Source organism: Alternaria alternata (assembly GCF_001642055.1).
Source record: "Alternaria alternata strain SRC1lrK2f unplaced genomic scaffold CC77scaffold_40, whole genome shotgun sequence".
NCBI classification, from domain to species: Eukaryota; Fungi; Ascomycota; class Dothideomycetes; order Pleosporales; family Pleosporaceae; genus Alternaria; species Alternaria alternata.
The window spans coordinates 81,943-93,227 of NW_017306229.1; the positions used below are offsets into that span (position 1 = coordinate 81,943).

Here is an 11,285-nt window from a genome sequence, read left to right on the forward strand (position 1 = left end):
CAGCAAGTTGACCCAACGAGCTTTCGTCACGTCTTTCCAGGATGTTCAAACTCAACATCGTAGAGGCCTGCTAGCCAAAGCTACGTGCCCCATGCGTCTTGTAAAACTTTCAGGGCCTGGCAGTTGACACAGACCCTAAAAATGGCGTGTATGGCAAAAGGAGTGGCTGTGGGTCACGGCGCTAAAGTGACAGCCTCATGTTTTGGTCGGTGGTCGATTGGTGGCAGGCGGTAGTTGAGCCTTTGACCCTGACAGCGGATCAAAGAGCCGGAACTTTATCATGTCCAGGTACGATTCGTGGTCTCCACATGCGATTCGAGTGCGTGTAGACGTGCACGCATGTGTCATGTAGGAAAGATGGAGGTCAGGACTGAAACTGGAGGGGGATGTTGGCGCCAACAGCTAGCGCGATCTGCCCAGTCGGCCCGGAATAGGAGGATGCCTGCTGTCGCCATCCCAACCTCCGTCACAACCCCGGTTCGCAACCTCCATCACAAAAGCAACTTGCTGAGGTTCCGCTTTGCGAAGCGACAGTGAACTCGTGTCTACAATGATTGACGTTCAGTCAATTCTGCTTTGATGGCTTCCACGTCCACCCCACACTCCTTCAATTTCTCCTCAAGAATCCCTCGCACCTTTGCTGCCGTCACTGTACTGTTTAGCAGATCATCCATGATTTGAGCCTCCTCGTTAGTCAGGGCCACACGGACTTCTCGTGACCGCTCGAACTCCTCCTCGATACTCCGGAACAAGGCACCAACATGCTCTTCCAAGAGATCTTTGACACGTTGCTTTTCCGAAACAATAGCTTCTCCCAAACGTGTGTAGACAGCGTTGAAAGGATTGGTGTTCGCGTCGCAAAGTAGCTGCTCAAACATTTCCATTTGTGCGAGCTTCACTGTCTGTCCTGGTGTTGGTCTGGTCCGATAACTCTTATCGTAGACTTTGCTCATGTCATTCCGAAAGTATGACCTTTCGAATATGTCCGTACAGCAGCGGTCGTTCTGTTCTTGCATAAAAGCTGTAATGCCGTTGGTAAAAACATTCTCCATATCCCGAAGTGCGATAGGCTTATGGGTGATCCGTCGGATGGATGTGTCTAGCTCAACAGTGATCGGTTCCGGGCATTGAGCACGAAGGTTGAGTTCTAGAAGCTTCATTGCTGATGAAATTTCTCGTTCCACCTGGTCGATACCGTTTTGCAATTTGTTAATCGTAGCGTCGAAGATCGGTTCAAGACCCTTCTTTATCGGCGCGAGCATCTGTGTATTCCAAGAGCGGACGTTAGATCTGGGCAACTTGTAGTTTCCCTCATTTCGCATGTAAGTTCTGTGCCTATTGTGATGAAACCCGCTGAGCGATTCGCGACACAACTTTCTCGCCACGTCAACGCACGCAGGCAAGACAGTTTCTGGTGTCCCTAGTAGCTGTCCCGCGATACGATCCTCGAATATTTTGTCGATGCAACGATGAATGTTGGCAAGACATGAATCGCGTAGTGCACCAATCCCACCCTCAATTGTTGTTTCGACTGCAGTGATACGCTCATCATACCTCGTTTCTACGTTGTGTATGAGATTTCGTAACGTGAACGCTACATGTCGAACAAGTTCCTTAGTCCGAATCGGCGCACAGAGCGAAACAATATATTTCTCCAGTGCAAATATTTGTGACCGTTCCGGAGTGAGTGGGAACGAGGCGAAGCCATCAAACGCGTATCCACTGACGTTGCGCTGATGATCGTGTGTGGAGACGCAGAACACATCTTTAGGTGAGATCGTCCGTGACAAGATCTTATTCGAGTTTTGTTGGTTACGTTAGTCAACAAAGATTGTGCCTTGAGAGATTGAACGAGACGTTTCTTTAGCTGTATTAACGGTCTGTGCCCAGAGGTCGCTGCATAGCACAGGAGTTCGCTTTCACACTGTTTAAGTTGCGCATTAAGCCGTCGGACTTCTTCAGTTTGCTCAAGCTCGTTCTTGTCGACGCTAGAAGGATCTTCGACCTCCGAACACGTAGCCACTACGGCCACAGGACAGCCACACCTTGCCCTGATCATCTTTTGAAGGCTACGAGTAGACAAGATGCAGTCAATTTTACGAGCGATGATCACGATTGTGTATCGCGGTAGATGACTCAGTACACTGCTCTCAGCAAGGAGGTTGATATCGTCCAGACCTGGAGTATCGGCTAGGATGATATTCCTCTCGAGAACAGCAAACGGACCGCCGACCGATACAAGTTCAACAAAGGGCCAGGCATCGTAAGCGTTTGTAGTACGGCCAGCTGGATGACCGTTGGTGAAGCGCATAATGTGCGACCAAAGTTCATTTGCCGTTTGAGCATGTATGGAGGATTGACGTTCGATACGTCGTTATACTTCTGACGGGCCAGAGAAAGGAGTGAGTCTCGAATATCACCCCGTGAAGGTGGCTGCGAGCTCGTTGACATGTATTGCGTCGTAGCGTCCTTGTCTGCGAAATGATCAGATCCTCGGAAGAGTGCCTCGAAGACGGCGATGCCAGAGTCTAATTTGGACTGCTTGCAATCTGCGTCTTCATCATCTTGCTCGTCTTCTGGTGGAAATAGCCCGTTATTGAGATCCTGGAAGCAAAGCTCGAGCCGCTTCTGCACGTCCTCCCAGGACAAGAATGAGATTGTGGCTAGATACCGGAACTTTGAGGGCTCTCCAGCCCAGTACGGATATTCTATTATACATGGTATGTAGTGCTGTGGGAATGAATGCAGCGAGATCTAGCTCTATTCATCCTTCTCCAGCCTCTACGGGAAGTGACTGGACATGCGTGCCAATATGTCTTGCATAAGCGAGTGCAACGTTTTGCAGGAGATCATTTCATTGAGAATTTCGCAAGGGGAGACTGATGCTTCTATTCCTCATTGATGCAAGGAGAGTAGATGCATAACCTTTGATATCACTGATATTGTCATAGTGTGAAACCAATGTAACAGTAGAGCCGTGTAACCTTGCTGGAAGGATGCATGTCGCTAACAGCTCATAATCACTGGCTGTTGCTATTCCACACAGTGGGGAATGAGAAATCACGTTTCAGAGGTCTCTATACTGCTGAGCGGGTAAGCCGCAAATGCCACTTGGTTGTTCCCCATGTACTTGCAAAATCCACTATACATGATGCATGAAACTTTCGCAAATCTCTCATCCGTACGGTCGTCCGGAATAAGATCCGGGACCAAGCCAACGGGAACCTTGGACTTGGCATCTACCAGATAGAGATTTTTACCAAAAGCTTTCTGGTCTGAAGAAGGGAGATGTTGACCAACACATAACAGGGAACCAGGTTGTTGCCTCTGGCGCTTCGGCTGACGTGCGTGTTTTGCTAGGAGCCCGGCTGAAAGAAGGAATTTACCGTGATGAATGTACACAGGGACAAAGAGCTTGTTGACCCATGCTGCGGCTGATAACGGAACGCGACAATTGACCATGGCAGCAAGAAGAAACACAGTTCGTAGTAAAGGCTTTGACCACAAACCTTGCATCTGTCGCTTGAAACTGGCCCAATCACCCTTCTGCGCAGCGTCGATGTGGTGCGGATCGTGTGCGCACCACATGTTGTCTAATATCTTCCTCGCTTGCACAAACAATGAGGCAACATTGTCGGTCTCATCAGTACGTGCCTCTTGCTCAGTCTCGTCGAGACTGCGAAGGCCTGGTACAAGATCGTCTTCCTCGTATTCTAGGCCAGGACCGATCCTAATCAGAGTTTGATCGTTGTACTCAGACACTCGAATTGCATGCTCTGGGTCAGTAGGTAACCATCCACAACGTATAGCGTCTAGGTGGTCAAGGGTCCAGTGGACGCTTGGATAGCTTCCATATTTGGAAAGCTCACCGCCCCGATGAGACTCTTCCCATTGTTCTTGGAAGTTTTTGAGAGAGGCCTCCAGCAAAGCAATAACGAAGTCTGGGGAATCGTCGCACTCAAATTCCTCAATGTGCACAACCGATGTGACATGCACATGCTGTGAAGAGGCGTTCGAATTTTCCGGTACGCGTTGTCCGACAAGTTTCAGGAAGTCACCAAGCGTCGTGGGACTGGGAAGATGTTGACTTGGTAGCCAGCCAATAACGGGATCTGTACATGTAGCGTCGATTATTGAACGTGTGAACCTGCACGTAAAAGCATGCCCTGAGCGTGCAGCTTGCTGGTAAAGATCCAAATAGATATCCCCAAAGGACATTGTTAGAGCCTCTTTGCTCGGGTACGTGTACCACGGAAATGAAGGCATTGTCGCGAAGATGTAGTCACGGGGCATGGTGGCGGATCTATGAGATGCCCGATTGACCTTTAGAAAAGAACCGGTGTGGATGTCTTCTTCCTGAGTTCGCTGTGCGCCACGAGGGTTGATGACGGTGCCGCCATGAACGTACGCCTTGAAGAAATCATTCATGGCTGGAATGCCCTGAGAGCCGGAGAACGAATAAGCTAGGACCCAGAGAGCATCCGCGAGAATCGTTCGTTCCGCCCGATGTCGGTATACGCTGACGTCGTCTGTAGTCTGAGCCCGCACTGCCGGCGTCTTTGGCTGATCTGAGTACTAGTCAATCACGAATATCAACCTTGGAAGCCAAAAACCGTGACATACTGTTTGTTCCAACTACAAATTCTATGGTATGGGAGAGTAGGCACTCTTGCAGCGTCCACAGTCTTTGTAGATAAGACTCTGCGCAGATGTAGTCAAAGTGCTCATCATCGTGAGCATGGAACTTTTTGACGAACTCGGTCACACTCTCGAAACCGTTGACAGCAGCAATGCAGCAGTCGTACAGCCCGTCACATTCTCTGACTGCAATAGTTTTCTTAGCCATTCTGAAGATCGTAGGGATCTTGTCCACGATTTCGGAGACTTCAGCTGGATTTCGCTGATTGACAGTTAACGTATCCATCCAAAAGGCGCCGTCTCCAACCAAAGCCGGTAGGTCATTTGCGATGAAATGAGCTTTCTCTTCCGATGCTTTGATCTCGTACGGTATACCATCAGTCGAACGCCAGGCCCAGTTACCCCAGACATGAGAGAAAGCGATGTAATCTGTGGATTCGATGGGCGCCTCGAAGAGCTCTAAAGTAGCGTTCTTGAAGCGTGCGAATTTAATGGAAGAAGCCATGATACAGGTCTAGTACCAAGTACGAAAAGTGGAAGCGCAAATTATCGAACAGAACTTTGGGGGCGCCGAGGTTTTAATCTGTGGTGCCAGGCAACAAGGCTGAGCTGGTCGCTTCAGCCCCCTCCCCCCGTGTTTGCGGCTGAACTTTACGCGAGCGCCTAGCTTTCGTCGCCCAATATCAAGAACAACACGGAAAGTCACAGCGGTACTCGTGCTTGTGTTCCCGACGATCCTGGTCAGTCGCAGCTCGTGCAGCCATATGTTCACGACATAATTTCGTTGTCTGAAGCCAACAGGGATGATCTTCCAGTACTTCCATCACAACCTTCCTTTCGTGTTTACCAAACGTAGATTTATGCATAGCTGCTTTGATAGCACGTCCCTTGAGTTAAGTCGCAATGGGTAGGCTGTGTCGTCCACAGTCTGCGACACTGGCGGCAAGTGCTACTTCATCATCGATGATGTCCTGTTGTTGTGGTAAGACCATGTAATCAGGATGGACTTCGACGATAATGTTCCAGATACGACTAACGAAGCAAAAACGGTATATTTCACGCGAAGCTGGAGGCTAGAAGGCAGTAGGTTGCGGACTACTCGGTGTAGGATCCTCGTAAATGGACTGAGCAGAGAGGTCTGAATACAACTCATACAAATGTGGACCTGGTAGTGTTCCCTGGAATAACTGACTCAGCACGGAGACTTAACTGAACACAGGTTGTGGAAGCCCTCTACTCGGGCTTAGCCCAAATGAAGATGATGAAGCCTTGATCCATCAGCCGGTGCGCATTCTCAAGACAAGGGCATATTAGTCGCCACATCTCCATCACACAGAGAAACGCAAAATGAGTCTCTGGCATCTCGCGCAGTGTCCTTCCCTTATGATTCCTGGAAGGAAGTACGCATAGAGGTGCCTTAGGCAAGTACTGGGTTGCGGTGGGTTGCGGCGGATGTATGTATTGAGACCGCGGAAGAAGCGCTGGCGACGGCGAAGTTTGGAAGGACGAATGAGGAGAGTACGGGTCTATATCTGGGTTACCGAGTTAGCATAAGACTCACATACAGTTTCTGTAGGGACGCTTACGATACTGCGCAGCTTGCAGTTGCGGTTGCGACGACTTTGGCGTCTTCGATGGCATAGCTTGCGACTGCGACAACACCATCGCCTCCGTCTCATCCTACCAAGCCTTTAACACATCCTTCTAACCTACCGGCCTATCTGGATGACCACTCTTGATCAGCCAGTCGAAGAAGTTCACAGGCATTTCATGGACCGTCTTGCCATGGTGCTCCCCCAACCTTGTGCCATATGGTTCTGACGACGATGACAAGGGTTCAGAAAAGTCTTGTGCCGCTTGAGTATTCTATTGAAAACTTGAAGCGCTTGCATTGGCGGTTTCGAACACGATGACGAATTTGCAGCGATGTTCGCGTTGAGCAATTGGAGAGCTGGTTGGGCAGCGGCAGCAGCAGACGACGGCGGCCGTGTAAACGCATCTCGCTGCTAAGACGAGCTGTATTTACTAAAGCATGTTCACATGGAATCTCTCATTCCATGGCGGGGGCGCAGCAGGAGATCGACTCCTCTCTTTCAGAGCAGGTCGCGGTGTCGCAGATGCATCTGGCACTTGGTTGGAAGACAGGGGAGCTTGTTGCGGGAACGTAACTGATCTACGACATTATCAACATCAAAACGGAGGTCCGATCCGTAATCGGACAGCATTGTACGCATGCAGCAACTGCATTTCGGAAGATTGACTCGCACGGATGAGTGGATGAAATGTATGGAGATAAAGGAGAGATGACGTGTGGTGCATCTTGCAGCGAACATGTGGAGATGGCTGGGACTGGTGCTGGTGCGGAAAGTGCACAGACACACACTCTTCAATTAGATGTGGCGCATTCCCGAGGTTTAGCACGCCAGGTCAGGTACGATTTTCAGGAACAGAAAAAGAAAGAGTACTTCAACTTGCCCTGATCAAAATGAATATTGTTGAATTGTCAAAGTTCCTGAGGTCCCGTAAACACCCGAAGACGCCCAGCGCCATTCCCTTCCCTTCCCATTCTCAATACCTCCGCCCACTTAGTCCCCTTAGGGAACCGGTACCTTTTCCGTCTTGCTGATTATGTACCAAGCGTGGATAACACCAGGGATCCAACCAAGAATACACAATGCGATGTTGATGAAGAGATCAGCGGTGCAACCGCGCTTTATCGCGACAGGTAGGAAGGGAATCCATATCGCGAGGAAGTAGAGGAGGATAGTGCTCTGGCGTGGAAGTTAGGAAAAAAGACTAGAGATGTTAAAGAAGATGTGACTGACTGTGCTTGATGCCATTGTGCGCGCAGTGATGGGATCCGTATTGGTAAACTAGGCTGTAGTGATTTTGCAAAGAACAAGTCTGGTTGGTAGTGGTGAAGTTCGAGGTTGTGGCTGTTGAGTGTGGCTGAACCAGAAAAAGTGGATGGGGCTCTCCGCGCTTTATGTGCTCCCTTCCAAGATCACTTTGCAGTAGCTGACGACGCCAGAAACCAGATGAATGGCTCACGCTATGTTCCCGGTACGTTCATTCGACGAGAATCGCCGTAGTAGCCGCGAACCGAAGACCCCATCACCAAAGGGAGGATAATGCACGTGGGAAATTGCTAAGAACAGCAGCAAATGGAAACGCCTTGCGCCACAGTGACGATGTTTGTTGTGGCGCAGGTATCAGTGTACAGGCCGTGCGCCGTGGTGTTGAGGCTGTACTAGCCGACGAGGTCCCGAGAGGTGCCGTGATAGCCGGGTATGCAGGGCAGCCGATGGCTGCTTGAACTGTGATGTCGCGTCATCAAAAAGTCTAGTATCTCATACTATAGCGCTGATGGTAAGGTTTGATCTCACAGAGTACCTCGACTTTACATGAGATGAGTCTGCTAATCAGGCGACTTTTGATATTACTACTATGTCTACAAATTTGATTTTGTTACAACGCGAGCTTCCGCGGTCCAGCTAGACTAAGGGACTGACTTGTCGAATACCGTGATTCATGCGCCTACTTTCGGCTTCATTGATGCCAAATTACAGCGACAACAGCATAGGTTCATAGCGTGAGAGCGGAAGTGGGACTGCAGACGACTACTTTGTCACAAGGTCGTTCTACATGCGCACTTGCAGAGGCGCAGTGACTAGGAATAGATGACTTGATTCCAGAGAGCAGTCATCACAATCAAGTCCGTGGCGGGACCATGGCGGTAAGACTGAGACGAGGTGTCGGTAAAGTGGAACTTGTCAAGGGCGGCATGGGCGGTAAGGAGGGTTGTACTGTGTACGTTGCCGAAGCATAAGATTGGCCTTGCGGTGAGTGTAAGGCAGCAACTGTCAAGTTGTCAGACGGCGAGATAGAAACCAAGGGCGGGATGACGTATAAGACAGACGGAGGCTGACAGGGGTTGACGGTGAGGCTCTGTTATGACTGACAAGGATGAACGCTGGCGGATGGACGACTCGAAACTAGAAATACATGATGAGCGGTGAGGAGCGGTGACAAATTTTACATGCAATTGAACAATCGAGCAGGGATATATCGGCTTCGAATTGATCTATTCTGATCGACAGCCACGCCTTACAAGCCAAGGTCGCCGGGGAAATTTTGAACTATCCTAGGTGCTGCGACAAAGTCGGTGTTGAGGTGGAAGGGGTCTTTGGTGAAGGGGAGAAACTAATGGGGTGAGCGGGATGGGGGTGTGTGTGGAACGCTAAAAATGCTGATACTGGCAAAGAACATCGTGTGAAGACGAATCGAAGGAGATGGGCTATATAGTAATAACATAAGACATTCGGCATCATACGTGTCGCATTATCATGAGAAGGGCAGAGACAAACTGTTGAAAAGTGGAAAAAAGAAACCAAAAATCATAACAGAATAACAAACTAGCGTCCCTACGACTGGGGTAGCGCTTTACCGTCTTTCACCATCCGCTTCCGAAAGGCCTTGGCCCTACTCGCTTCGTTTTTACTCGCTTGTGCATCCAGATGGCTGGCGGCAGTGAATGCTTCTACTACTGCCATGGCGCTTGCCTCTTCTTCTTCGTTGAATGTGATGAGATCGAGGAATTGGCGTAGGACAATGGACCCGAGTTTGGCCTTTGCTTGTTCAACGTAGTCGGTGTTGACCGTCTCGGCAGATGTCCGCGCAAGCACGCTCCATCCATCGGGCTTGAGTGATGCTTGTCGTGCTAGCAATCGCTCGCTGGAGGCTAGGAGGATGAATGCCCTTATTACCGCTTCTTTGTTGGTGATGTTTTGCTCGGGTGACACGTCGAGAACCTCTAAGAAGTCGTCCAGGGATGCTGTGCCGATGAATGTGTGGCGGTGCTTGTACTCCAAATCACGCTCTTGCTGGATGGCCGATGTCGGTCCGCTCTTCTTTGGTAACTTCTTGGGTGTTGATGGATGGAGGGAGCGGGTGGTCGGGCTGTGATGGCGAGGGTTCTCGTTCTGTGCGGTGGCGGCTTTAATGGGAAGGCCGAGGGAGATTCTGCGTTGGTGGGTGTTGGCGGGGCGCTGCGGCTTTGATGTATTGGCTTGTAGTTGCAGAAGACCGTCGTTGGTCTTGGCGCGGAGCGGAAGTGTTCGCGATGCCCTTTGCGCACTGGCGAGTCTTGATTCGATGGTTGGTGTTGAGGGTGTGCGCAGGTGAGAGGGGCGGTGCTTTGTGATGACGGTTTCTTCGCCCTCGCTCTTGATGGATGGCGACTTGGCGAGGTCATCGTAGGAGAAGTAGTCGGGTGACGGACCGTCTTCCTTTATTCGATCCAGCGAGTAAAGGAGGGGTTCTTCGAAGAGGGTTGCGTCTGTGGACAGGCCGAGGGCGTCGGCAGGGTCAATGGCTCGTGTGCGCGGGCTGGCGCGGGGACTGGCAAACTTGAGGCCGTTGACATCCGGCGGCATGACCCAATGCTGGACGCCCTGCTGCTGGCGCATCTCTTGCTTGAGCTTGCCCTCGAGGGCGCTCTCGGTGTCGCTGGCAATTGAGAAGCGGCGGGAAGGTGATCGTGATGGCGAGCCTGGGTGCTCTTTGGTGTCGTACCCCGCATTCCTGAGGGCGTTGAGTATGGAGCTATCCCCACGGTCGAGGTAGAGTAGGCCTGTTCTCCACATGGTCGGATGTCTTCGATGAGGGTTCCTGCTGTGTACGAGTAGCCGACGCAACAGTCACCCTCTAAAGTCTTGTCGGACACGGACAGGGAGGCGCGATGTGCCGCTGCTCTAGCTTTAGTACTTGTTGACAGTATGCGGGTGATCGAGGTGGCCGGCGCTAGCACCCGCTACACCGCCATTTTTCTCAATCTGGTCGTCCCGGTTGAAAAGTCTGTCATTGCCGTGCCTCTTGACTAGACTGGGCCTAATGTATGCATCACGATGCAACACGTCTTTTTTCACGTCATATCGCCCAATCACCATTGTACCATGGTGACAATTGTGGGTGGTGATTTGCTGTAAACTCCCAAACATTCCTACACCCTGTACCTGCATCCGATCAGCAGGTTTGAGTGTAGCGTACGTACCCCCCTCGTGTCCCGTATCATCCCGGCAGCGGACGAAAGCAGCTACCATCTTGTCTTGCACGCCTGGCGTGATCGAGAAGCATTTTTGGCCGGCATGACGTGGAAGTGGATTCCCGCGGGTTAAGACAGCGAGGGCTCCACTCCCGCAAGGCTGAAGGTCTCCAGAGCGTGGTGTGGTGGTGACAGCCGCGGGTGGCATGCACTGAGATGGGGTTGTGCCAGCGCAATGGCTATTGTCGGCCGTCGGAGTGTGTTCGGACGTGTTGGGTTCAACAAAGATGGCGGGGCGGGGTAACCGCGCGACACTAACAGCCATGTTTGATCAACATTTTGTTGTTTCAAGGCGGATATCGGAGCGGAGGAGATAAGCTTGGCGTGGGACGTCAGGGACGTGGAAGACGAGCGAAGTCAGCAGAAGGGTGGTTGGGTCACGCGTGCAGTCAGTCAGCGATGAGGGTGTAGTCGTCAGGCGTGTGATATGCCCAGGTGTGATGTGAAGATATCAACCAACCCACGCACACATGCACATATCGATAGCACATGGGCAGCGCATCCGACCTGCGGAACCAGACTTTGCAGCGTACCGTATGGTAGT

General features: G+C 51.1%; 4 protein-coding genes across 4 annotated transcripts; all 4 read right to left on the bottom strand.

Moving 5' to 3' along the window:
- Positions 1-1,485: 1,485 nt before the first annotated feature.
- Positions 1,486-2,415, bottom strand: CC77DRAFT_662049 (hypothetical protein). The gene has a single exon (XM_018532651.1). The coding sequence runs from the start codon at positions 2,309-2,311 to the stop codon at positions 1,595-1,597; it is 717 nt and encodes a 238-aa protein (XP_018379049.1). The 5' UTR covers positions 2,312-2,415; the 3' UTR covers positions 1,486-1,594.
- A 478-nt stretch (positions 2,416-2,893) lies between these two features.
- Positions 2,894-5,208, bottom strand: CC77DRAFT_1026506 (hypothetical protein). Its single transcript, XM_018526273.1, has 2 exons — positions 4,624-5,208; positions 2,894-4,568 (listed from the first exon to the last, which is right to left on the bottom strand). The coding sequence occupies exons 1-2, from the start codon at positions 5,141-5,143 to the stop codon at positions 3,061-3,063; spliced, it is 2,028 nt and encodes a 675-aa protein (XP_018379050.1). The 5' UTR covers positions 5,144-5,208; the 3' UTR covers positions 2,894-3,060.
- Positions 5,209-7,232: 2,024 nt separating this feature from the next.
- Positions 7,233-7,478, bottom strand: CC77DRAFT_1067705 (hypothetical protein; the record flags this gene model as incomplete). The annotated part of the gene is made up of 2 exons (XM_018529024.1): positions 7,233-7,409; positions 7,464-7,478. 2 exons carry the CDS (start codon positions 7,476-7,478, stop codon positions 7,233-7,235), a joined length of 192 nt encoding a protein of 63 aa, XP_018379051.1.
- A 1,299-nt stretch (positions 7,479-8,777) lies between these two features.
- CC77DRAFT_1036193 (hypothetical protein) lies at positions 8,778-10,283 on the bottom strand (the record flags this gene model as incomplete). The annotated part of the gene is made up of 2 exons (XM_018526993.1): positions 8,778-8,782; positions 9,086-10,283. The coding sequence occupies 2 exons, from the start codon at positions 10,281-10,283 to the stop codon at positions 8,778-8,780; spliced, it is 1,203 nt and encodes a 400-aa protein (XP_018379052.1).
- Between the last annotated feature and the right edge of the window lie 1,002 nt (positions 10,284-11,285).

Coding starts and splice junctions, on each gene's coding strand:
- CC77DRAFT_662049 (XM_018532651.1), bottom strand. CDS start 2,311: ATGCGCTTCACCAACGGTCATCCAGCTGGCCGTACTACAAACGCTTAC.
- CC77DRAFT_1026506 (XM_018526273.1), bottom strand. CDS start 5,143: ATGGCTTCTTCCATTAAATTCGCACGCTTCAAGAACGCTACTTTAGAG. Junction 4,569..4,623: donor ATTTGTAGTTGGAACAAACA/GTATGTCACGGT, acceptor ACTAGTACTCAG/ATCAGCCAAAGACGCCGGCA.